At 42.1% G+C, this 25374-nt stretch overlaps 1 protein-coding gene across 4 annotated transcripts; it reads left to right on the top strand.

Annotated features, from left to right (window-relative positions):
• The first annotated feature begins 13274 nt into the window (after nucleotides 1-13274).
• On the top strand, nucleotides 13275-23682 carry LOC110537814 (heterogeneous nuclear ribonucleoprotein H). 4 transcript variants are annotated; one of them, XM_021624212.2, is made up of 11 exons: nucleotides 13275-13414; nucleotides 14539-14646; nucleotides 14730-14885; nucleotides 15006-15149; nucleotides 16518-16656; nucleotides 17624-17811; nucleotides 18611-18717; nucleotides 18830-18965; nucleotides 19117-19197; nucleotides 19340-19435; nucleotides 23055-23682. In XM_021624212.2, exons 1-11 carry the CDS (start codon nucleotides 13333-13335, stop codon nucleotides 23150-23152), a joined length of 1335 nt encoding a protein of 444 aa, XP_021479887.1. In that variant the 5' UTR covers nucleotides 13275-13332; the 3' UTR covers nucleotides 23153-23682. The 4 variants fall into 4 exon arrangements, with proteins under 4 accessions (XP_021479887.1, XP_021479886.1, XP_021479889.1 ...); XM_021624211.2 differs by having other exon boundaries at nucleotides 17624-17820; XM_021624214.2 differs by having other exon boundaries at nucleotides 17624-17820; nucleotides 23051-23682.
• The last annotated feature ends 1692 nt before the right edge of the window (nucleotides 23683-25374 follow it).

The following is a 25374-nucleotide window of genomic DNA, read 5'->3' as shown; positions in this document are numbered from 1 at the left end:
TGTTTTCCATTGATATTTATATGGATATATCCATAACCATGAGCCTATGAGGCACCATTTCGCCTGGCACAGAAAATGTGCTCACTTGTCAGGACACTGTTGAGAGGAGCTAGCCAACAACACAGTTAACACAATCACTTCAAACTAAAGCTGGAAAGACTGCAAACTAGCTGCACTTTGTTTCGTTTGACCTTTTTAAAATTTACATTCCTTGTATATATCCATTAAAATGATGCCAGCTGATTCATGATTTAGAGAGGCTGAGAAAAACTGCATGCCTGTCTGACTGTCTCATCCCGACTCCCGACACATTCATTACTATGGGACAGCTGGAGATCGAATTTGAATATTGAAACAATGTTGCAAATGTCAGAGAGACAGAAAACCAGGTTTATACAAATCTCCACTGTTGAAAACGAAATGTTAGCCTAAAAAAAGTGAGATAATGTCTAGATACGTTTTATAACAAGTGACATCAAGGGATCATAGCTTACACCTGGATTCACCTGGTCAGTCTCATGGAAAGAGCATGTTTTGTACTCTCAGTGTACAGTATTTCAAACTGTATTCCAATCATGTAATACTGTGTATAAAAGTACCATGTATGTAAAGTGTACGAATAATTATAAGTAACAAAAAAAATGTAAAAAATGTAACAAAAAAAATGTAAAACTATGTTACTTTTGTCCTCCGAAGAGTGAGGTTGATGGGCCAATAAAATAAATACAAATAAGTGTAAGTGTAAGTGGGGTTAGGGTGGTGAGTTTCCCCTTACACTGAAAAGAGATTTGGCTTTCTAGAAAAGGGGAATCCATGTAAGTCCAATCAGTTGTTATTACATGTTTTGACATCTTCCATAGCTTGAAGACCATGCCTTTGTACAGAGACAGAAACTGGCACTGCAACTACCTCTATAACGATGATGCCTTGCAGCGTTCCATTGGAAATTAATGTACTTCTGGTGTACCAAAACGCAATGACTCTGCCGGTGTACCAAAACACAATGACTGTCGGTGTATTCAATGCGTAACTCCTCCACATTTATTGGATTGGTTTAATGGTTTATATACACTAGATGAATTTAGGCGCTGTTTAGAAGCCACCACTCCTCCATCTTGGCACTCCCCCACCATTGTAAAAAATATTTTAGAAGCTATAGAAATGCATTTAATAATGTCTACATTTTCTGCCACATTTATTCTAATACAGACACCTTAATGCATACTTTTATATGATATTACGTGAGCTAAGCATAATTTTTATTTTCCAGAATTCTAAAAAAAAACATTTTCCTTGAAGTCGATGCCTCTGGCGGTCGACATCACCGGTCTTCCAGCCATCATCGATCTATGTTTCATTTTCCACTGGTTTTGTCTGGTCTTCTTACACACCTGGTTCCAATCCCGTTCATTAAGTGTTGTGTATTTAACCCTCTGTTTCCCCTCATGTCCTTGTCAGAGATTGTTTATTGTTATGTGCATGTTTTATGGATTGGTGTGCGATGGGTTCTTGTACCCACATTTATTTTATTATGGACTTTGGTTTTGGAGTTTGTTTTAAGTTATTAAAATACTCCAATTATACCAAGTTTAATTCTCCTGCGCTTGACTTCCCTGCCACCTACATACATGACGTGACAAACAGAAAAATACTTGTCATTTTTTCCTTGAAACATTGAATGAAAAATTGAAGAATTCAATTCATTCCTATTGAGGACTGCTTTTCTGAAGAGTGCCAATATTGCCAACCAGTGGCTTCAAATCCTCTCCATGGCCAAAACATAGCATCAGCATTCCAAAGTTTATGCATCATTGGATTGGTTGAACAGTGCAGAAGAGAACCTCCACGGATAACTTTTTTTCTTCTCATCAAGACCAATATGTAGAGCAGGGTTTCCAAAGACGGTCATTGGGACCCCGAGGGTGCACGTTTTGTTTTTTGCTAAAAACTAATCATCAAGCTTTGATCATTTGAATCAGCTGTGTAGTGTAAGGGCAAAAAACAAAACAAAACAGGCACAGAGTTTGGGAAATGCTGGTGAACGGGATCTAGTTTCAGTTTATTTTCTTTTAAGCCTGCTACATTAAGTTAAACAGTAGCAAACAGAACAAAACAGGGAGGGACCTACCTGAATTTGTCTAATAGAAACTCTCGTTTACGTTTACCTTTTGGAGTAAACGGTTTCTGCAACAGACAAAATGTTTTGCAACAGAATCGGTGTAATCGATACACCCCTGATGTACTGCTGATGATTCGGTGGGATGGGTTGAGTAAAATCAGACCAAACACAGGTAACGTTAAAAGCTGAACACTCAGATAGCTAGATACCTATCTAATTTTATAAATAGATCGATAGCTAACTAACTCTCCTCAGATAAAAATGTAATTGTGTAGCCAGCTCTGCCTGTGTAAACTCACTGATGTTTTCTCTGGATAGTTTTTTTAAAACTTGTCAAGAACATATTCTCACAGGAGGTGTTGCCATTATAAAGATATATTTGCTAAATTATTTTGCTAGTTATAAACGCAAATCCTAGACAGGCAAGGTACAAAAGCCTTGGGCAAAGGGACACAGGAGCAGAGTGGCGTGACAATCCAATAGCGTGGAACTGCAGCCTGCAATTCGGGGCATTCCTGCATGTGAGCATTCTTGCATCTGCAGGAATGCCCCCACTCGAGCATCCCATTGGTTCCCTCATGAACTAGCACAGCAGGCGGAAGACTGGGGTGACACCGTGTGCTAACGAGCTTGTCGCCTGCTGTGTACCGAAGAAAATCATGCTCGACAGGTGGGGGCGAAGGACACTGTCAACGGGTAGTCCCAGCCTCCTGCTAGCACAACAGGCGAGAGGCTGGGGCAACACGGTGTGCCATCTAGAAAGCAGTACTAGCACACGGCGTCGCCCCCGCCTGCTGTGTGCCAGAGTCCTCCGGCACACACCTGCCCTCGCCGTCTTTCATCTTTGGGATTTGGTTGGCGAATTGCATCCAACTATTTGTTGCATACACTATCTACTGTACTGGAGTGTGAGGCTAGTCATGGCCTACCTACATCACAGGAGGTTGGTGGTATCTTAATTGGGGACGACTGGCTCGCGGTAATGGCTGGAGCAGAATAAGTGGAATCGTATCAAATATATGGTTTCCATGTGTTTGATGCCATTCCATTTGCCCTGTTTCAGCCATTATTATGAGCCATCCTCCCCCAGCAGCCTCCACTGACCTTACATTACATTCCGGTAACACAAAATTGTGAACAAAGAAAATGACCTTGCCAACTATTAGCCCTCACACAAAAAAACACCACCCATTAAATGATTTAACCCTGTCTAATCCTACTCCAGGCTTGGAGTAGGATTCGGTATTGGAGGACAGAACACTACCACTCCACCCCCTGCAACTCCTCTGCAGTAAAACCTCGCAATCCCAAGAACTTCTCTGCAGCTGCAACCAGAACCTCTATTTTCTGTGACTTTCGTTACATTTCTTCAGTACAGTTGACAACCATGGCTTTGGATGCTAAAAAAAACACTTTACTGAAGCACATACTATTCCCACCTCTCTCTATTCATCTCTGCCTACCAGTGGTGTGTGTTCATGGATGCCAAGAGAAGCCAGGCTTTCCCAAAACATTTACCTAGGTAAAAAACTCCTACAGTAACAATAAGACAGTAGGACTTTGCAAAACATAAACAGATCCCAGATAAACAGATCTGGGATCAGGCTAGCCAATTGTTGAGTCTATGCACTCTCTGAAAAAAGGGTTCCAAAAGTGTTCTTTGTAAGGCAAAGGGTTCTACCTATAACTTTTAACATCCTTAACATCCTAACATCCCTTTTTTTTTTTTTTTAGAAGCCAAGAATGATTATTTGGAAGGCGAAAAGAGTTCTACATTGAGCCATATCATATATCCCAGCATGCTCTATCGCAGGATGATTTTCAGAATTGTTTGTTTTAATATCTGTATTGATTGGTTAATAAATGTTATGCTACACAAAGATTAATAACACATTTTTCTAAACTAATCCAATCTGGTAATAGTTTAATTGATTGTACCCGTTACTGGGATGATTGTTCCAGTTTAGATGATTGAGGTCCTCTCAGTAGATAGTTTTCTCAACCCTGGCAGCCATTCTGAATGCAGTTTGCGGGTGATTAAATATTCCACTTGTTCGCGCTGAGCTTTTAACCAAAATATTCAACCTTGTTTATCACATAAAATGAGGTAATTAACTACAATGACCATAATCCATTGCGCATCTACTTGCCCGGTCTGTGTTTCTACAGAAGAGGCAGAAGAATGCATGATTGTGAGGGGATATGAAGAGCTTGCTTCCCAAGGTATCTCTACCTGAAAATACATGATCTAACTGATTGATAGTTGGATATCAGCAGTCAAAAATGTATGCCTTATTTACCTTGAAGAACTACAAAATAGGGATTTTGTCAAAACATAGGCAACAGCTCTATAGAGGTGAGTTGACTTGACTTGGAATGAAATAATAGTCATCAAATAAACAAATGTAATATACACAACAACTGAAATATTTTATTAAAGTAAAGTAATGTGAATAAATGTTTAATAAGTGATGAGCAGTAATGGGCAGTAACGGGCAGTCACTACCATCATGGGACTTTCATTAATTTTTGTATTCTGTGTTACAGTATTCAACCGAAATCGAAGAAGTGATTATTTTCACCAAAACCGAACCGACCTAAAAAAACACTAATCTCTTAGCACTACTTGTTGGATATCTTAACTCTGGCTTGATTCCAATAGGAATTACACATCACTTTGTAAGCCACAATAATGTGACTTGCAGGCCTGATGTGGCCTGTAAACCAGGAGTTGACTAACACCCCTTTGTTTGGGTATAACTAAGCCCTCAAAGAAAGGCCTTATGATATTTAATTATTGTCATAAATACATTTAAAGGCTAATAAGGCTGGTGGATTTGTTCAGTCAGTTCTAGGAAGAACCCTCCAAAGATAAAATGGTTATCAATAGAATAAGATTATAAAATGGTTCTAGGTAGAACCCTTTGCACATGGTTACTGTGTATACATATCTTAAAGTACATAAAAATAACACATCATTAATATTTACCTTCCAGGTAATACGACCCGCAGCTCATCAAGTGTCATCAAGTGTGTGTGACTTTCTAACCTCGATATAGATGTGTGTGTCTGGGTATCTCCTGTGGAAAATGGCCCTCATGTTGAACTCTAGGTTTCCATCATCCTTAAGCACACCCCTTCTTATGTTGTCAATCTCACATTAGATCACTGGATACTAATCTGGTGCTACACAACATAGATACAGACACAATACAATTAGTATTGTGTCTGGAAAGATGGAAATCAAGATTTGTACTGAATATCAGATGTGATCCTATCACATCAAAGTTTATTGGTCACATGCACAGGATACAGGATGTAGGCTAAGCGTTGCAGTGAAATACTTACTCTCAACAGTGCAGTACACATCCACCATTACATAAGGTGGTAATGTCCGTCATGATAATATAATGACAATGTCCCAGTGATGGGTATACCTGTCTTTATAGGAAGGATGAGTCCAGAGGATGGGGGTCACTAGACCCGGGCTGGGGAAGACACTGTAATTTATGATGCAGAGACATGTTGTAACCTTGTGTGTGTAAACTGACAAAAGCTAAAGGGTTCCCCTGGAAGTCTGATAGTATGTCCTGTCCAGCTGGTCTGGAATCAGCTCAGGTATCTGCCACTATAAAGATATAACACAGAGACAGACACACAACTGTTAACTTACCTATATCTCATCATTACAATATGTCATGACGCCATGCATAAATTACAGTATTGTGATAACCAGATACTCTGTGAGGCTAAGTTATTCCCCAGATTCATTCTTTCTCTCTCTCTCATTCTCGTAATTAGTATGAGAGGGAGAGGGGGGCACAATGTTTAACTACAGCCCAGACTGCTATGGAAAACCTGGTCTCAGAGCATTTCAAATGATTCTCTAGGCAAATCCTAGACATTCCACTTAGTATATGTTACGTTTTGTACGGCATGTATTAATTTGTGGATATCCATCAAGGTAAGATATGTTACAAATTACAATTTGTATTATATATTAAGAATTTGCTAAATGTGCAATATGTTACGAATTTTCTAAACGTATGATATGTCACAGGGGATGATGCTGGAGAGGCGAAGCAGATACGGAGAGTCAAACATTTAATATGGAACGGACATGGAATGAGACAGGAACAGTGTAATACAGACAAAGACAAGTAATACAGACAAATAACAATCAATGCAGCAGCGGGGAACAGAGCTGGGGAACTGACAAATGTAGGGGAGGTAATAAACATGTGATTGAGTGAGTCCAGGTGAGTCCAATATCGCTGATGTGAGTGACGAGGGAACACTGGTATGCATAATTGATGGCAGGGGTGCGTGATACAGGGCAGCCTGGTGCCTTCGAGTGCCAGGGGCTGAATAGGGGGAGCAGACGTGACATGATATGTATGATATGTTACTAATTCTAGCTAGATGGCTAATGTTAGCTAGCTGACTATCGTTAACTAGGCTAGGGGTTTGGTTTAGGAGTTAGGTTAAAGGGTTTAGGTCAGGGTTAGCTAAAATAGTTACGGTTGGGGTTAGGGGAAGGGTTAGCTACCATGCAAAGTAGCTAAAAAGTAGTAAGTATTTGAAAACTGGATAATTAGCTAAAATGCTAAAGTTGTCCATGATGAGATTTGAACTCACAACCTTTGGGTTGCTAGATGTTTGTGTAATAAGCCAACCGTAAACTTCTGGCTTATGTAACCATACCAAACTTAACATACCATACTAATTTCAGTGTCCCAGTTTTAAGTTGATTATGTTAAATCCAGTCTATGAGACCAGGCTGCTATGGAAGTTTGCGTGGATGGTGGGGCAGCAAAGATTCTGATGGCTTGAGTTTGAAGTGGACGGAGTACAGGGCTTAGCATGTCTCTCGAGGAGGCTAAAAAGAGATTTTGGCTTGGGAAAGTTGAATATTTTCAGAAGGAGTCGAGTGATTGGTTAAGGGAGGATGATATGAGGAAACAGGAGGCTGAAAAGACCAAGGGAGGCAGAGGATGGGTTTGAATCTGTTGAAGCGAGCAATAACAAGAGAGGGTATGTTCGAGGAAGATTGGTGTCAAGTTCAAACAGAGTGAGCCGGATGCTAGTTCGAGCTCTGGAGGTGAAACGGATGGGTAGACGGTGTTGTGAGGAGCTAAGAGCACAAGCCTTGCGTTGAAGGACATGGTTCTGATAATGATACGTTTGGTCCAGTGGGAGTGAGAAGAAGAGGGTGGAACCAGGCTCCTTGGCTGATCCATGGGTGGTTGCAGGTTGGGTGAAAAAGATGGTGGGTGCTGTTGAGTCAGTAAAGGTAACCTGAAGTGGAATTGTGATGTTTGTTTGCTTCTTCAGATCCTTGCAACGCAATTTGGGGAAAGACCCGTATCTTTCTTTGCGCATAGGTACAGGGCAACATTGAAGGGAGTGATTTCTGGGGTAGCGTTAAGTGTGGAGGTGGAGCAATTTAAGTCGAAGATTCCTAGTGTTTGTGATGCTCACCGTTTGGATATTTCCATAAGGGAGGTGTCTGGGTGTCTTTGACTGAGCACAGATGGAGCAGGTAGAGACATAAACCCGGGCGTCCCTAGCCAAGGTGGGCCACCAGTACTTCTCCGTTAGGCAGGCGATTGTACGGCTTATCCCAGGATGACCCAACACAGGCGCCGTGTGCACCCAGGCAAGGCTGCGGTCCCGCACACTCGTGGACAAGGTTCTCTGGGTTCTCTGGGCACTGGTGCAGGTTCTATGCACAAGGCCTGATGAATGTCGGAGTCCATGTCCCACACCACTGGAGCGATGATACGGGATGGCGGGATGATATTGTCTCCTCTGCGTCCTAGAGGCGAGACAGGGTGTCCACCTTCACATTCTTCGAGCCTGGCCTAGAAGAAAGCGTGATTTGGAACCTGGAGAAGAATAGAGCCTACCTGGCCTGTCTTGGGTTTAGCCTCTTCACTGCCATGATGTACTCCATGTTGCGGTTGTCTGTCCACACCAGGAAAGGGTGTTTGGACCCCTCCAGCCAGTGCTTTCAGCCTTCTTGACCGCCAAGAGTTCTCGGTCCCCTAAGTCGTAGTTCCTCTGGGCGGGGCTCAGCTGCTTGGAGTAAAAGGCGCAGTGCCGTAGCTTTGGAGGGGTTCTGGTGGTCACCGTGTTCTGCAGCGGACTGCGGGAGGAGGTACAGATGGAGTTAGCCATGGTGGACATCACTGCCCCAACTCCTACTTCGGAGGCATCCACCTCGACAATGACGGGAAGTAAGGGGTCGGGATGTGCTAGCACGGGAGCAGTGGTGAAGTGTGCCTTCAGTGTCTCGAACGCTCTCTTCGCCCCCGCCATCCAACGAAGCCTCTAGGGACCTCCTCTCAGCAGGGAGGTAGGAGGAATACGTTAACGGTGGCTTTATTCAGAGTTCGATAATCAATGCAGGGGCGCAGACCCCATCTTTATTTTTAACAAAAAAGAAACTTGAGGAGGCTGGTGATTAAACCCTGCTGGAGGCTCTCCTGTACGTACATCTCCATGGCCTCGGTCTCCGCATAGGAGAGGGGATAGACATATCCTCTCAGAAGGGCTGCGTCAGACAACAGGTCAATGGCACAGTCCCAGGGGCGATGAGGCAGGCAGGCGTGTAGCCTGCGTCTTAGAAAACCCGGTGCAGATCCTGGTAACTCCACTTGAGGGGCGTGGTCCACCTCCCCTGACACTCCTGCGACCAACCCAGCAGTCTCCTCAGACCAGGAAATAACAGGCTTATGCCAACTGAATCAGGCGAGACCTAAAACAACTGGGTGCCTATAACCAAAAAGGTGATCTGTTCTAAATGAGTGTCATGGGTCAGCAGAGAAACGGGAACGGTGATGTGATGTACTAGCCCTGTCCTTATTTCAAATCAAATCAAATGTATTTATATAGCCCTTCGTTTTAATTTAGAAAATACTTAATGTAATTCCAGTCTATTTTGCTGTTCAGTACTCACCTCTCACAAATGGTTGTGATTATGATATTGTGCTTGAGAATGTCATGGGGTAAAAGCATATGGTGAAGCATAGGGTGAAGCGCTCGTAAGCTGGGAAACGGGTCCCCCAGCACCCCAATCCTGGGCCCGTCCAGTCAGTGCCGAGATGACGGTGGCAATACAATAGCACAGGTACACAGGGCCAACGGACATGGTAACAATAACCGACAAGGACAATGGAGAACAGAGGGCACATATATACACATACTAATCAGGGGGAATGGAAACCAGGTGTGCATAATGAGACAAGACAGTCCGGGGTTGGTGGTAATGAATCCAGTTCAGTGACGCCTAGAAGGCCGGTGACCTAGACCTCCGGAGCTGGTGAACGGAATGAGCAGCAGTACCGGGGGATCCATGACAAACATGTTGGATGCCAACTGCCGTTAAACTCCACAGAAAAATAAGGTTGATTTGAAGCTTATGTGGAATGACTAGCTCGTGTAGTCTAGCGGATGGAATGGAAGGTAAGAGGTTGGATGTTGTGATTTGGTGCTGCTAAAATTGCTTAAAGGGATACTTCAGGATTTTGGCAATCTACTTCCCCAGAGTCAGATGAACTTGTCGATACCATTTTTATGTCTCTGCATGCAGTTTCAAGGAAGTTGCTAACTAGCGTTAGTGCAATGAGTGAATGTCTCTATGGTAACTGCTAGCATGCAAGTAGATACCATAGACTTCCAGTCATTGCACTAACGCTACGCTAGTCATTGCACTAACGCTATCTAGGCTAGGGGTTAGGGTGAAGTTTATGAGTTTATTACGGCTCAGGGTAAGACCCAGATGCAGACACAGGAGGCGGATAGTTCAAATCTCAGATATTCATTATAACACAGGGGGCAGGCAGAGGTTCATAACCAGGTCAAAGTCAGGCAGGTACCGGACAGCAGGCAGGGTCAGGACAGGCAGAAATGTCAGAACCGGGAACACTATAAGCAAAACTTAAGAACAGGAAACCGGTAAACACACTGGTACAACCTGACAAGACAAGATGAACAACAGACAACAGACAAACAGAAAACACAGGTAAAGATAAACAGGAGATAATGGGGAAAAATGGGAGTCACCTGGTGGGGGGTGGAGACAGGCACAAGACATGTGAAACAAATCAGGGTGGGACAGAGTTAGGCTAAAGGGTTAGGGTTCGCTAAAAGGGTTCAAGTTAGGGTTCGGGGAAGGGTTAGCTAACATGCTAAGTTGTTGCAAAGTAACTACAAAGTTATAAGTAGTTGAAAAGTTGCTAATTATCTAAAATTCTACAGTTGTCAGTGATGAGATTCGAACTCGCAACCTGTGGGTTGCTAGACGTATGCGTTATACACCGACCAACCATCCTCCTTTTGTTTTTTGCCTTAGGTAATCCTCTGTCTTGTGTAACCATACGAAACATACTGCATGTTACTAAATAGAGTGGCTCGGACTTACGTACAGAATAATACTGATAAGGGAATTTATATGTTTAAGGTAATGACTAAAGAATTCCACCCTGAAACGTAATTATTAGATTATGTCAAATGTATTAAGAATAATTTGACTAAAGTCCAATAAGGTTTGGTCGAGACAAGTAAGGAAGAGAAATGTGTGTGTGTGACTAAGATCACACGGAGGACAATTAAACTATACATGACCTGACCTGGTTGGAACTTTGAAAAACTTACGACAGGAAAGAGACACTGTCAAGGTTTCTCTTATCTTGGGAGGGAGGGAACGGTATGGGTGACTTTGTAGTGATAAACGAGGAATGTGAACTGTGGGGAAAGATACATCCCACCTACTGTTTGTGTGTCTGTGTGTGCGTGTAATCCCCCTACTGCTTGTGTGTCGGTGTGTGCGTGTAAGTAGGTGGGGGGGTAGGAGTTATAAAATTACATGTTTGTATTTTGGGTCTTCAGAGCGCTCTCTGAATAAACCTTACGGACCTTTTCCATAAGCTGAGTCTTTGCCTAATTATTATTAAACCCAGGGTCTTACAAACCTCGGGGATTGGTCAAAGCTTAAATAATTGTTAGTTATCATCATTGGGATTGAAAATTCTTGTGACAAATACGAAATGCTCTGAGACCAGGTTGCTCCCCTAGCAGTTGGTGCTTCCAGTTCTCGTTGCATGAATGGTTTGATTCTTCCAATAATCACTCTATTGCGGCATTGCCTTATCAGTTGTTAGTTGAATATTACATCTAGATATAGGCACTTATAACGCCTTATAAATTTCTTCAGAATAAGGCAGCAAAAGCTAGCAGATCTCAACTGGTTGTAGCATGGAGCAGTTTACAGAATTGAATGACATCGGTAGCCGGTAGGGTAGGAAAGACGTTTCAACTTGTGATATTTACCTGTAAATGCTAACTAATTGGGTATTGAATGGGTATTCAAACCAGGTATTTAAAAAGTTTTGTTCAAAGTATTGGTTAAAACTTTGCGATGCGCAATTCAGTCATCACTTAGGGCCCCTAAAAGGCTAGAACCGGCTCCTCCTAACCTGCTACGAAAAGTCGCTTCTGCTGGTTGAAACCGGCAGACCTGCCCTAAGAACAGTCTTGGTTTCCACTAAGGTTTCCACTACAGCACAATCTTTGGGTTGGTAGTTACCATAGCCACAAAGTTATAAACCCTGTCTATTACCACTATTTATCTTCTTAAAATGTGATTTTAAACTTAATTTTAACTTTAACCCTAACCTTAACCATACTCAACCTTATGCGTTAAATTAAGACCAAATAGCACATTTTTGTTAACATACATTTTTACGATAAAGCCTAGCCAAGTTTGACCTTGGCTACGCTATCTAGTGGAAACCCCAATTAAATGGTTTGCATAGGCTATTCAACACTCTTCCGCGTTTAACTAAGTAGTGAGGAGAGGAATTTGAGAATACGTTTTTTTTCTATGTGGCCACTGCTCATGCTCTCAAAATGTCGGCGCCCAGAGAAGACATGTTTCCGAGGTGAGCAGGACGATTATGAGATGGAGTTGGGAAGAAGAGGTCGAAGAGAATGAGGAAAGCAGAGCTTGGATTTGAATTTGAGATAGATAAAAATGGAGATGGGGTGTCGAAGAAGATTGGTGTCAAGCGCCAACAGAGTGAGTAGTGCGCCAGACTGAGTTCTGGAGGTGAAATTAAAGGGAATGAGGGCGAGTTAAGTCAGGTGGAATGTGTGGTGAAGAGCTCGGAACCGATGCCTGCCATCAATGGGCATGATAAAGAACAATCTGGTCAAGCAAGAGTGAGATTTTTGAAGAAAGTGGATCCTTACCTTTTGGCGGATCCATTTGTGGTTTCCGGGTGAGTGGGAAAGGAGTTGGGTGCAGTTGAGTGGGGAGGTGAAGCAATTGAAGTTGAAGATTGATTTCCTTTTGGTGTGACTCAGACCCGGTGGTGAGTGTGGTGAAACCGAGGAGGCACTGTCAGTCCTTTTGAGTCAGCCTTTACCCGACAACGTTGTGTTAGGATATATCAGTTATCCCGTTAGAGCTTTTGTGCAGAGTCCACTGAGCTGTTTCAGGTGTACCGTTTATGGTCATGTCTGCAGCAGTTCGTAGGAGGGAGATTCCTAGATGAGGGAAGTGCGTAGGAGGGCATGGGATAGAGTATTGTGTTGTTTCAGTGGATAAAGTTGTGCTTGTCAACTGAAGGGGTAATAAGTTGCTGGGGATCGGAAGCAGGTTGAGGTGGCTAGAGTAGTTGTGCAGAAGGTGTCGTATACTGAGGCAGTGAAGAAAGTAGAGGAGGATGGGTCAAGTGTGAGGGATCATGAGAGGATCCATGTGAATAGTAGATATGTGCCAGCACAGAGGGATAGGCCAATGAGTGATATTTACTTCAATAAGGTTGGCTTCTTAGCGTTAATGGTTATCAACTGTACCTCAGAAATGGAACGTAGATCTCTGGCAGCTGCAGAGAAGTATTGAGCTGCAGATGAGTATAACTCTTCAGAAGAGTTACAGGGTGTGTTGGTGTCCAGTCCTCCCAGGCCATTGGCATGGTGAAGGAGCAGATAAGGTCAAGGTAGTGGAATGGGGTAGTGGGTTTTTAATGAGTGTAGGGTTAGTTAGAAGGGTGTATTTTTGTGTAATTGTTATTTTTCTCCTTTTTCCCTTTTGGATCACAGTATGATGGATTTATATTATAGTCCAGCTGGGGGCGGTAATGCAAAATATTGGATGCCAACCCAAAAAAAGAAGAAGGCTTTGCGTTTCCGGTGGTGCACGTCTCATGCGCTTTGGTGCAGAAGTGGAACGCAAGTCCAGACAGCAGCTAACGCCGAACACCCACTTAATCAGAAAAAGAAATCAAGGTATTTTCATTTTAGGTTGCATTATATTAAACATGAAAGGTTAGCTAAGTTAATGCAGTTGTAAGAATTCATGATTCAAGTATTTATACTTTAGTTTTCTAATTGTAGACTGACGTCGATTACTGGATAAGCCTTGAGGCCTGCGACGTGTTTGTCTGCGTGCCGATAGCATGCTTTGTCTAACTAGCCAGTAACGTGTTTAAGACTAGTAAAGAATATTTGCAAACTATTGTTGCTGGTTTCGTAAATTATGATTCAGGCACTTACATACTTGATAGTTTAGATAACATGCGTCCAAGAGAATAATATCAGAGGCTAACAACTGATAATATTAACTACCTAACTATACTCATTCATTAAAATGTTCGCGAGCCGCCTAGTTGCTGTTTTTTTTTTTAGGCCAGCCCATTGAAATAAATAAATGTTACTGTTTAGTTAGCAACTCAAATGGCTATTCCCATTGATGAGAGTGTTGAATAGTGTTTCATTTTCTTAACGTAGTACCTAGTCTTTCCCAAATTAAATTGATTCTGCGTTTTTCGATTTCTGCTTTGACGATATTGAGTGATGCGCGCTGGCTTTACCTCTAAAAGCCAAATCCCGGCAGGTGGCGATATTGAGTCGTTATCTTATCATCCAATGTTAATATTTTCAACCGGCTATTATCCCCAGTAGACGGGTTCGTACATAAAACATTCTCCATTCAGGCTGCAAATACAAGCATTTCGCAACACCCGCGATAACATCTGCTAAACGTGTGTGACAAATAAAATGTCATTTGAAATCCGTCGATTTCCTCATTTAACTCGATATAAGGGTGAGAAGTCGGGGAAACAATGCATACTTTCTTTTCCACCACCATGCTACAGTGTCTATTGCTAGTTCAGGATGTTGTGTGTCACCATCTGCTGGCCTTTTGGCTTCCCAGATGGTGCAGTCCTGACCTGTTTTCTGAACCACAGACTACCAAGGAGAACAAAGTCTGGCACTCTTGCCAGCTGGCCAATTTATATTTAGCTACAATCCTTAACTACATGGTCATCTGGCATATGGACATTTTCATTAAATATTAGCCCATCAAGATGTGACTGTATAGTAAGTAACTTGTCGATTCTGTCTCAAAGGGCTGACCGACCATAAACCAACCATGGCAGATGGAGAGGGATTTGTGGTGCGCATTCGTGGCCTTCCCTGGTCTTGCGCTGTGGATGAAGTGTCAAGATTTTTCTCTGGTAAGAACCTGGCTACTTATATTGTTAAATGTAAGGAAGTCTGACCTATTTTCAGGTGACTAAATTGGTATAAAATATTCCAGATTGTAAAGTTGCAAACAACGGCACAAGCATCCATTTCACCTACACTCGTGAGGGCAGGCCAAGCGGAGAGGCCTTCGTAGAGCTGGAGTCGGAGGACGACCTGAAGATTGCAGTCAAGAAAGACCGAGAGACCCTGGGTCACAGATATGTGGAAGGTATTAAGGTTTTGTCTCCCTGTTCCAGTAGTGACTTGTCTTTTAAGGTGATTGTGCCAACATCATGTTCTGGTAGAGGATTAGATGCCAAAGAATCCTCACATTCATTATTTTTCTCAGTATTCAAATCGAACAATGTGGAGATGGACTGGGTCATGAAGCACACCGGTCCAAACTGCCCAGAGACTGAGGGGGATGGGCTTGTGCGGCTGCGTGGCCTTCCCTTCGGCTGTAGCAAGGAGGAGATTGTCCAGTTCTTCTCAGGTGTGTTTAATGCCCGTTTTCCCTCCACTCTGATTCATTCTTAAGCCTCTGTCACATTAGGCAAAACAAATGCAATTGAAATTGCATGCAACATCCAATCTTGTCATACATCATGGTTTCATAAATGATTTGTTTATCCAACTCTAATATTAGTGATATGGACCATGCTTGCTGTTCAATTTAGCTAGCTAACCAAAATGTAGCCTAATTGCTAACCACGTTTTACCACGCTAGCTAGCTGACCAAGCTGGAAACGAGATGGTAGCTAGTGCAGTTCATGTTGGACAATTACATTTGAAACTGGACAAAGCCGTTTGGATTCACTATTAAAATGGCATTTTATTGACTGCCAATCATTTTCGGATTGTAGCAGTATGAACACATTTTTATTTCATGCAATGCAACCAAGTAGCAGGCTGACACTGAGCAACACAGATGCATCTTGTTTTGCAACCCACATATAGTGCATCCGATTGCTTCATGTGACACATGCTTTAAGATAATCATCCTTAATCTCAACATGACTTTGAAAATACACTGTCTGTAGTTCAAGATTTGTCTGAAGGAAAATTCTAATCAGAGGTCTCTTGACATTGAATTGGCATCTGAACTCTTTGATGTAAACATGATAGTCAAAAATAACTGAGACAGGTTAGATTAAAGCTGGATACTTCTGTTTTGGATTAATCTTAAAGTAACTGTCCAGTGAGAATCTCACTTTTAAAGGCTTGTGTTCATTTTTTGTGGCCAAAGCATAGATGTGTAAAAAATAAATAAAAAAACACTTCCAAAAAACCCGCTTCTAGCCCGTGTATCAAACAGACCATTTTGTGAAGGTAGGCGATTTCCTCGTATGTTTTTGGCCGAGATGTCGCATTGGCTCACTGGCTGAGCTGGCCAATCAGGTGTTTACTTATTTTTATTGACCGGTATACACCCACACAATTTTGCTGTTGGTATGCCCACACCATTCATCACGAAATGTATTTATTTTTACATAAAGGAAGGCTATTTCACTCATATTGTAATTAATTATATATAACTGGAAACACTGGGCAGTTACTTTAAATTCAGACTGTCGTACATTCAGCAGTAGCATCACCCAAAACTGGTATAACTTAATATCTCCCGAATATTCTATGGATCCCTTCATTTCATTTATGTTCCCAGAATGAAGTACAAAAAAAGTAAGTTAATGATCAAAATGGTGACACCCATCTGGTTTGCTGTTCATAAGGCTTTTCTTTTTATAGGGTTCTCGTGTCTGATGTGTTTTCATTTTGTTGTTTTAGCAGAAAAAGAGCAACAACACTGAATGGGCATGTCATTTAATGTCCCCCGCTGGGGTTATCTGTCCTTGGGTTGAAGGGTTGGAAATCGTGCCAAATGGGATAACATTGCCGGTGGACTTCCAGGGGAGGAGTACGGGGGAGGCCTTCGTGCAGTTTGCTTCACAGGATATAGCTGAAAAGGCTCTAAAGAAACACAAGGAAAGAATAGGGCACAGGTGGGGATGGATGGTTGGCTGGTTAAGCTGCTTTTCTTATGGTATTCATCTGTTGCCACAATCGTCTTCTGTCGTAATGACACATGTCAAGAACCTACACATTCAACAAGGACATTCATACATGTATCCATATGAGATCATCAACCATAGCCTCGTCGAATTCAGAGATTCGCTTATTTTTTGCCAAAAAATACTTTAGTGCTGAGTGATTGTCCTGGACTTTGTTTTGAGTTTTCGATTGACTTCAACTCAAGGTGGTCAGGAAACACCTTTGGTAGATAGAGAATTCACAATATTTCACTAAACTGGGTTGGATAAAAACACATGCATTTGATCTACACACCAATCCAATATGCTAATTTTGGATGTAATTTAAATGTGGCATCTCTTTAAAAAAAATAAAATAAGAAAATGCACCTGGATATCATGGTGCCTCCCCCCCCCCCTCTAGAAGTTACCATTTTTCACTCAGCACTAATCCACAGACCCTCATGTCACACAATGTGTAACTGAGACCCAGTCTTCCTTAGACCATGGATCCTGCAGTCACAAGGAAAGCTTTGGTCGTCTGGGGGTCAATGATGGCATTTCTACACTGACAAGTGTAATTTTCTATGGTTCATTCTCTATGTTTTTTTTGTTGACTTCTCAGTGCTAGTTTATTTAAGACCTCAACAGGAAAATAGCTTTATCGTTCCAGGGGCTATGTTTATCATTAACCCTAACAATTAAGAAACATCGATGTTCGGTCAGTAAAAATGCATAGTTTCAGAGGCATCAATTAGCTTCTAGATACTATGATTGACATGCATGGCTGTGAGCAACAGGACGAACATGCTACAGACCTATGTCATTAGTACTGGCAGATTTTTTTGTTTGTTTTGCTCCATGTAAAGTATTGTCCTCATTAGCCGTTAAACCTTTTGGGTCCGGGACCCTGGCCTAATGCTTGTCTGTGTGCCTGTAGGTATATTGAGATATTCAAGAGCAGCGATGCAGAGGTGCGGACAAATTACGATCCCCCACGCAAAACGATGGGTGGCATGCAGAGACCAGGCCCCTACGACAGGCCTGGTGGTGGTGGCGGCCGTGGCTACAATGGCATGAGCCGCGGAGGCTCCTTTGACAGGATGCGCCGTGGGGGCTATGGCGGAGGTGAGGCTGGTGAGAATAAAGGCTATGTGAGAATAAAGTGCTTTGTCCTTTCCATCTTTCTCCTACACCTTTTTCTCTGGTTTCTGTTCTATCTTCTTTGGAAATCTCAGGTGAGTGGTGATGGGACATAACAGCAAGGGAAAGCTGAACATTTTTCTTGTGGAATGCATTGGGTATTAGAATGCAAGGGTTTGAACCTGTTCAGGGAACAAGACCAGAATTTTTTTTCAATGAGAAGAAACATAACCAGGAACGGAAGTGATCCATATTGTTCTGAAACAGAACTATTATTTAAAAATTCATAGGAACCAGTTAACTAAATGTTAGCTTCGAGACATTTTTTCTAGTCCCACAACTAAGTGCCTATGCAAAGCCCTCACTCACTCAAACTTAGTCCAGTGTTTGCCTGCAAGCTGAAAATGTTTGCCTGTTCTGGCTACCTGCCCCTCGCCCCTCCAAAGCATAGGCTACTGTACAAGCTTGATGGTGAGAGATTTTTAATTAGTTTGAGATTAATGGACGAACTTCAGTGCATGTTAAGTATACAATGTTTTAAATTCTAGTTTCGTTCTGCACACGCAAGCTAGCTCAACCAGTTCAGAATTTTATTTTGCTGGTTGGGAACAGTGGGGGGGGGGTTTGGTTCTGTACAGAATGAAACGATTGAAAAATAATTTAGGTTCCAACCTCTGGGTGAAAGCATACTGGAGTTACTTTGAGTTTGTGTATTTCTAATGTTTTCGTGGGTGAAACTATTTGTAAGCTTTCTATCTCTGTCGACTTTCCTAATGACTTATAGGTTCCGATCGTTATGGCGATGGTGGTTCAAGTTTTCAGAGTACGACTGGACACTGTGTGCACATGAGGGGACTTCCTTACCGGGCAACAGAGACGGATGTCTACAGTGTGAGCACCAGAACTAGTTACATAATATACAGTCATCTGTTGACAGTCACTGATGGAAAGGTGAACAATCACTGACTGGGAATGCTAATTGTCTCAATTTTCTCCCGTGTAGTTTTTCTCGCCATTGAACCCAGTGCGTGTGCACATTGAGGTTGGTCCAGATGGAAGGATGACTGGAGAGGCTGATGTGGAGTTTGCCACACATGAGGATGCTGTGGCAGCTATGTCAAAGGATAAAGCCAACATGCGTGAGTCGGCAGTAATTTGATTTGTCATCGCCCTTTACATGATATTACTTTATTTACCCTTCCTGTCTGGACAGTTGCATCCTAAATCCATTTTTTTTAAATCCAATTAAGAAGTTTGATGTAACTCTGCCTTCTCGCTCTTCCTTATCAGAGCACCGTTATGTTGAGTTGTTCCTCAACTCAACAGCAGGGGGCAGTAATGGAGGCTATGGTGGCCAGATGAGTGCTGTGGGTGAGTATTTTCAGTTGGGGATAGATGAAGGTATAAAATTGGATATTCTGGGCCAACGGGGGTAGAGTTCTTTGTGCAGACTTTGGCATTAATTGGACAAACACCATATTGTTATTTTATTTGAGAGTTCTATTTTCCACAGCCAACCAATCTTCCTATGGAGGCAGCCAGCAGATGAGCGCTGGTTACACGGGTGGTTACAGCAGCCAGTCCAGCATGGGGGGGTACAATGATTACAGTAAGTGTCAGCTCTCTGCTGCCTGTCACAGGAGGGTTGTTACTAGGGCTGTTAATAAGGTGACCTTATTACTGCCACGCCGGCGGTCACGTGTCATGACCACAGTCAAATTCCATGTGACCGTTTAGTCACGGTAACTCTGCTTCTCCAAGCTCTGATACTGCTGCTGATGGTCATTAGTAGCCTACCAAACTCGTTAACTGCCTGGTACTCGACCCTCTATTGTCCTGCTAATCACTCTGACATCAATGCAAATGTTTTCAATAAGGTGCAACATTTCTATAGGCTATGCAATTATGTGAGTACAGTTTTGATAGCCTCTATGCTAGGCCTATTTCTGAACTTTCCTAATATTAAGCACATTGCTTTACGTCAGGAGTATAGCCTACCTGGCTGGTATGAAAATGAACCAAAGAAAAAGCGTCCTCCATTCGCTATTAATGTGCATACATTACATGTATGTATTTTTTCCGTGCCCCTGTTCCTGACAGGCATGATAATGATCCTAAATCAGAACTAATTTCACACTTATAGTATTTGGCAGCATATGTAAAGACAACACAAAATTAAGAATAGGCTTTTGTCACCCATCACACTATCCCTTGTGAATGATGTATTATCACTTTTAAATGATGTGCACTTAGGCAAACACCTCATGCCTTTTTGGTGCTTTTGTTTTTCTTCAAATCAGTCACATGCGTCATGTAGTCTCGTCCGTAGGCCTATATGTTTGGACAAGGTTTGTTTCGAAACCTAAAGTGGCCAAATAACTAAATGAAGCACATTAATCCGCTTTACAACCGGTGTTGAGCCCAGCTGGCATACATACGCAGCACGTGAGTTTCAATAAAAACATGTACCTTTATAATAAAGCATTACATGCATAGTTGCATCTGCGGTCACTTTTTAAGTGTTTTCCTGTTAATTGATTGCTTTTTGGAACATTCGTGCTTACAGCCTACTGCCGTGTTCATATTGCTGGCTTATGTGAAGAAATGACGTAATATTTTAAGCTAAATGTTCTGATCTGTTGCGTCAGCGTCATTGCGTTTTAAAAGTTTATTTATTTAATATGACTGGTTGTATTAAATGGGGATCTATTGCATCCCACAACGGTCCCAGAGCATGTTTGGAATATTTATTTCTTGCACAGAAGGATAAGTTAACCAGTGTTATAGAGTACATTCAGACCCCTTTACTTCTTCCGCATTTTGTTGCGTCACAGCTTTATTCTAAAGTGTTTTCCTCATCAGTCTACACACAATACCCCATAATGACAAACCATTAACATTTGTAGAAATTTCTGTAAATGTAATGAAAGAAAAACAAATCACATTTACATAAGTATTCACACTTGACTCAGTACTTTGTTGAATCAGCTTTGGCAATGATTACAGCCTCGGGTCTTCTTGGGTATGATGCTACAAGCTTGGCACACCTGTATTTGGGCAGTTTCTCCTATTCTCTGCAGATCCTCTCAAGCTCTGTCAGGTTGGATGGGGAGTGTTGCTGCACAGCTATTTGCAGTTTTCTTTGGTACCCATCCACGCTGTTCCTCGACACAATCCCCATAGTACAAAAGTTGACCTAGTGCATTTGGGAAGTATTTAGACCCATTTTCCACATTTTGTTACGTTACAGCCTTATTCTCTAATTGATTAAATATGTTCCTCATCAATAAATGGCGAAAACAGTTTTTTTAGTCATTTTTACAAATGTATTATAAACCTTTTTTACATAAGTATTAAGACCTTTTGCTGTGAGACTCAAAATTGAACTTCATTAATCGTCCTTGATGTTTGTTCAACTTATTTGGAGTCCACGTGTGGTAAATTCATTAGATTGGACGTGATTTTGAAACTCACACCTGTTTATATAAGGTCCATAGTTGATGGTGCATGTCTGAGCAAAAACCAAGCCATTAGGTTGAAGGAATAGTCCGTAGAGCTCCGAGGCAAGATTTTGTTGAACAAGTCAACAAATTTCTGCTGCATTGAAAGTCCCCAAGAACACAGTGGCCCCATCAACCACCAAAACCCACCTTAGAGCTGGCCGCCTGGCCAAACTGAGTAATCAAGGGAGAAGGGCCTTGGTCAGAGAGGTGACACAGAACCCAATGGTCACTGACAGTGCTCCAGAGTTCCTTTGTGGAGATGGCTGTCCTTGTGGAAGGTTCTCCCATCTCTGCAGCACTCCACCTATCAGGCGTTTATGGTGGAGTGGCCAGACAGATGCCATTCCTCAGTAAAAGGCAGCCAAAAGGCACCTAAAGGACTCTCACACCACGAGAAACGATATTCTCTGGCTGATGAAACCAAGATTGAACTCTTTGGCCTGGAAGCCAAGCGTCGCATTTGGAGGAAACCTGGCACCATCCCTACGGTAAAGCGCAATGGCAGCATCATGCTGTGGGGATGTTCTTCAGCAGCAGGGACTAGGAGACTAGTCAGGATCGAGGGAAAGATAAACAGCAAAATACAGAGATCCTTGATGAAACCCTGCTCCAGATCACTCAGGACCTCAGACTGGGACGAAGTTTCCCCTTCTAACGGGACAATGCTCCAAAGCAGACAGCCAAGTCAACGCAGGAGTGGCTTCGGGACAAGTCTCAATGTCCTTGAGTGGCCCAGCCAGAGCCTGGACTAGAACCTGATCGAACATCTCTGGAGAGACCGGAAAATAGCTGTGCAGCGACGCTCCCCATCCAACCTGACAGAGCTTGAGGATCTGCAGAGAAGAATGGGAGAAACTCTCCAAATACAGGTGTGCCAAGCTTGTAGCATCATACCCAAGAAGACTTGAGGATGTAATTTCTGTCAAAGCTGCTTCAACAAAGTACTGAGTAAAGGGTCTGAATACTTTTGTAAATGTGATTGGTTTATTCTTTTACATTTGCACAGTTCTAAACCTGTTTTTGCCTAGTCATTATGAGGTTTTGTGTGTAGATTGAGGGAATACAATTTAATCCATTTTAGAGTAAGGCTGTAATGTAACAAAATGTAGAAAAGGTTGAGGCCTGAATACTTTCTGAATGCGCTGTAGGAAGACCTGTTAGTTGCGAAACACAAAATAAACGCATGTGCGCATTAGATGCAAAATGTTTTTTTGTTAATTAACGGTCAATTACCGTGAGACCAGCTGTTAGTGCTTGACAGTCTCCGGTTGACAGAATTTAATGACTGCCACAGCCCTAGTTAACATTATTAAGCCCTATTATTATTTTTATTTTTTAAACTCCATATCAGATGAGAATAACTCTTGGCCCGACAGTTCAATATTTGCATCTCTTACCAAAATATATCGCTCGGAAAGTGGAGATATCATCATAGAACGCCTTCGTTATTGAGACGGTGTCACGTTTGCTAGCAAAGAGTTTTGCGGAGACTAAATAATTGTTTTGCCCTATGTTTAACCAAGATTAGCTAGCCAGCTAAAATTGTTTACATTTTGTTAGCAAAATAGTGTAGAAGACATTTGCTATCTACAGTAGCGCCGCTGTGTCAAAATGTCTCAATGACGTGTCTGCTATCTTGTTTACATTTTACCATTGTTGCATAGTTTGTTTTGGAGAAGGTAAGCCTGCAACGGTCCTAATGTGGATATTTCTTTCTCCTGTTAGGTAATCAGAGCGGGATGAGCAGCAGTTACTATGGCAGCAGCCGTGGCTCCATGGGCATGAATGGCAGCATGAGCATGGGAGCCGGGTGGGGCATGTAGGATATCCAGGGGGTTCTTCGCTGTTGGCGAAATTATTTTTCGAGATGGTTACAGATTTTGTACAGATTGGAGTGGTATAGCTCTAATGTATGAAAGCTGGGGGGAAGATGTTTTTACCCCGGCCTTTCTTAACCTTGTCATTGGAGCCCGTATGTTATGTTTTTGGTTTTGTGAATGAGACGGCGCAGGGTGAAGGATTTTGGTTCCACCCTAGTTATACCTGTAGTTCAACTCTGAATGACTGGATGCTGTTTGTGAAGCCACGTGTCCTTTTGTAAATATGGTAATCATGACTGCTTGTAATGACTCCTCGTGAGTCTGCAAAAATGTTCTGCTCCTTTTTCATGGTTCCTATAAACTTGGTTAGAGCCAGAGGGATTTTTATAATGTTAAAAGGGCATGTTGAATTTGCTTTTTATAAACAGGATATTATTTTTGGTTGCTGTTTTAAACCTTGTAATAGATGTCTCATCCCCGCTCACTGTTTTGATTCTGCTAATGGGCATCATTAATAAACATTTATTCACTGATTTTTATTTTTTGTCTCATTCTTATAAAGCCATATATTTTGGGGCACATTATAGTGGTGTAGGATTAAACAACATGGAACGGTTTCCCAGGTGCAGCTAAAGGAGAGTACTGTAATGAAAAAGTATGGTCAATTGCAAAAAAAACACTGCCGTCCCTAAATGCCCCATTCTAGCACTGGGTGGCACTTAAGTTGTTGCGCTTGGTAGGCTAATCCATTCCAGGGCCCCTATGGTCTAGTTATTGTGTTATCTTAAGCAATGTTGAGTTTAGAAACACCATTCAGTAGTGAACGGTGCATACCACCTCACACCTGTCGAGCTCAGAGCGTTGTAGAAAACCTAGCCACGGCCTACAGAATGCGCACCAGTATTTGTGCCCGCCTTGCTTTTCAGTAAACACATTATCCTGGTCCATGTTTTTTGATAATATTCTCTCAACTTCCATCCTCACACATTTAAAGTCTTCAAATGGTTTTTTTTTTGACCTCGTCATGACTATTAGGTTTACTGTAAAGGATTCCTTTATTATAGGATAAGGCAGCGAATGTTGTCATGACAGTGGAGGCTACATATTGTCAGAAGTAACATTTTAATGTCCACTCATTGACTTGGCCTATATGATACTGTACATGACCAAAAGTATGTGGATAACTGCTCGTTGAACATCTCTTTCCAAATTCTTGGGCATTAATATGGAGTTGGTTCCCACTTTGCTTCTAGAACAGCCTCCATTCTTATGGGAAGGCTTTCCACTAGATGTTCTAACATTGCTGCAGGGACTTGCTTCTATTCAACCACGAGTGTTAGTGAGGTAGGGCGATTAGGCCTGGCTTGCAGTTATTCACCTGTCAGCAACTAGTGGGGCTGAAATTGCAGAATCCACTCATTTCAAGGGCTGTCCACATACTTTTGTATATGTGTATATGCCATGAAATTCATACTTTATTTTAGGCTCTGGCTCTGTTATTGAAAAGTGTGGCCATGAATCATAGGGCGGAAACATCCGTAGGGTTATTGCGCCACTGGGGAATGAACAGTTATTTTCCCAAATTCTGTGCCAAGCACTGTGATAGAGAAGCCACTTGCTGAGAAACAGCGACACCTTTAAAGGAGATAGAAACATTTTACCGGACTTATATGGTGCTGTGGAAGTGAGTTAAAATGTTTATGGCGCATTGAGTTTATTTTCAGTAGCTCCAAAAAAACAGCAATGAACATTGTATATTGGTGATTTGTGCTTTTTCTTTTCCATAGATCAGGTGAGTGAGTTGGGACTGTTACAATGTTGCAGCGGCCTGTTTATCTTGGGGGTAGGTTATATTATATAGCCCCGCCTATAGTTATAACAACGTATAGGCGAATCATGGGTGTACAGTCGTGGCCTAAAGTTTTGAGAATGACACATACTAATTTCCACAAAGTTTGCTGCTTCAGTGTCTAGATATTTTTGTCAGATGTTACTTTGGAATACTGAAGTATAATTACAAGCATTTCATACGTGTCAAGGGCTTTTATTGACAATTACATGAAGTTGATGCAAAGAGTCAATATTTGCAGTGTTGACCCTTCTTTTTCAAGACCTCTGCAATCCGCCCAGGCATGCTGTCAATTAACTCTGGGCCACATCCTGACTGATGGCAGCCCATTCTTGCATAATTAATGCATGGAGTTTGTCAAAGTTTGTGGGTTTTT

This window comes from Oncorhynchus mykiss, chromosome 12 (assembly GCF_013265735.2).
Source record: "Oncorhynchus mykiss isolate Arlee chromosome 12, USDA_OmykA_1.1, whole genome shotgun sequence".
NCBI classification, from domain to species: Eukaryota; Metazoa; Chordata; class Actinopteri; order Salmoniformes; family Salmonidae; genus Oncorhynchus; species Oncorhynchus mykiss.
Note: the sequence above shows the minus strand (reverse complement) of the source record. Positions and strands in the feature narration are given on the sequence as shown.

What these genes read in the sequence shown, in the direction of transcription:
- LOC110537814 (XM_021624211.2), top strand. Translation starts at nt 13,333, where the DNA reads ATGCGCTTTGGTGCAGAAGTGGAACGCAAGTCCAGACAGCAGCTAACG. An exon ending in TGGCCAGATGAGTGCTGTGG is followed by an intron (nt 19,198 to 19,339) that starts GTGAGTATTTTC and finishes TATTTTCCACAG; the next exon opens with CCAACCAATCTTCCTATGGA. An exon ending in GGGGGGGTACAATGATTACA is followed by an intron (nt 19,436 to 23,054) that starts GTAAGTGTCAGC and finishes TTCTCCTGTTAG; the next exon opens with GTAATCAGAGCGGGATGAGC.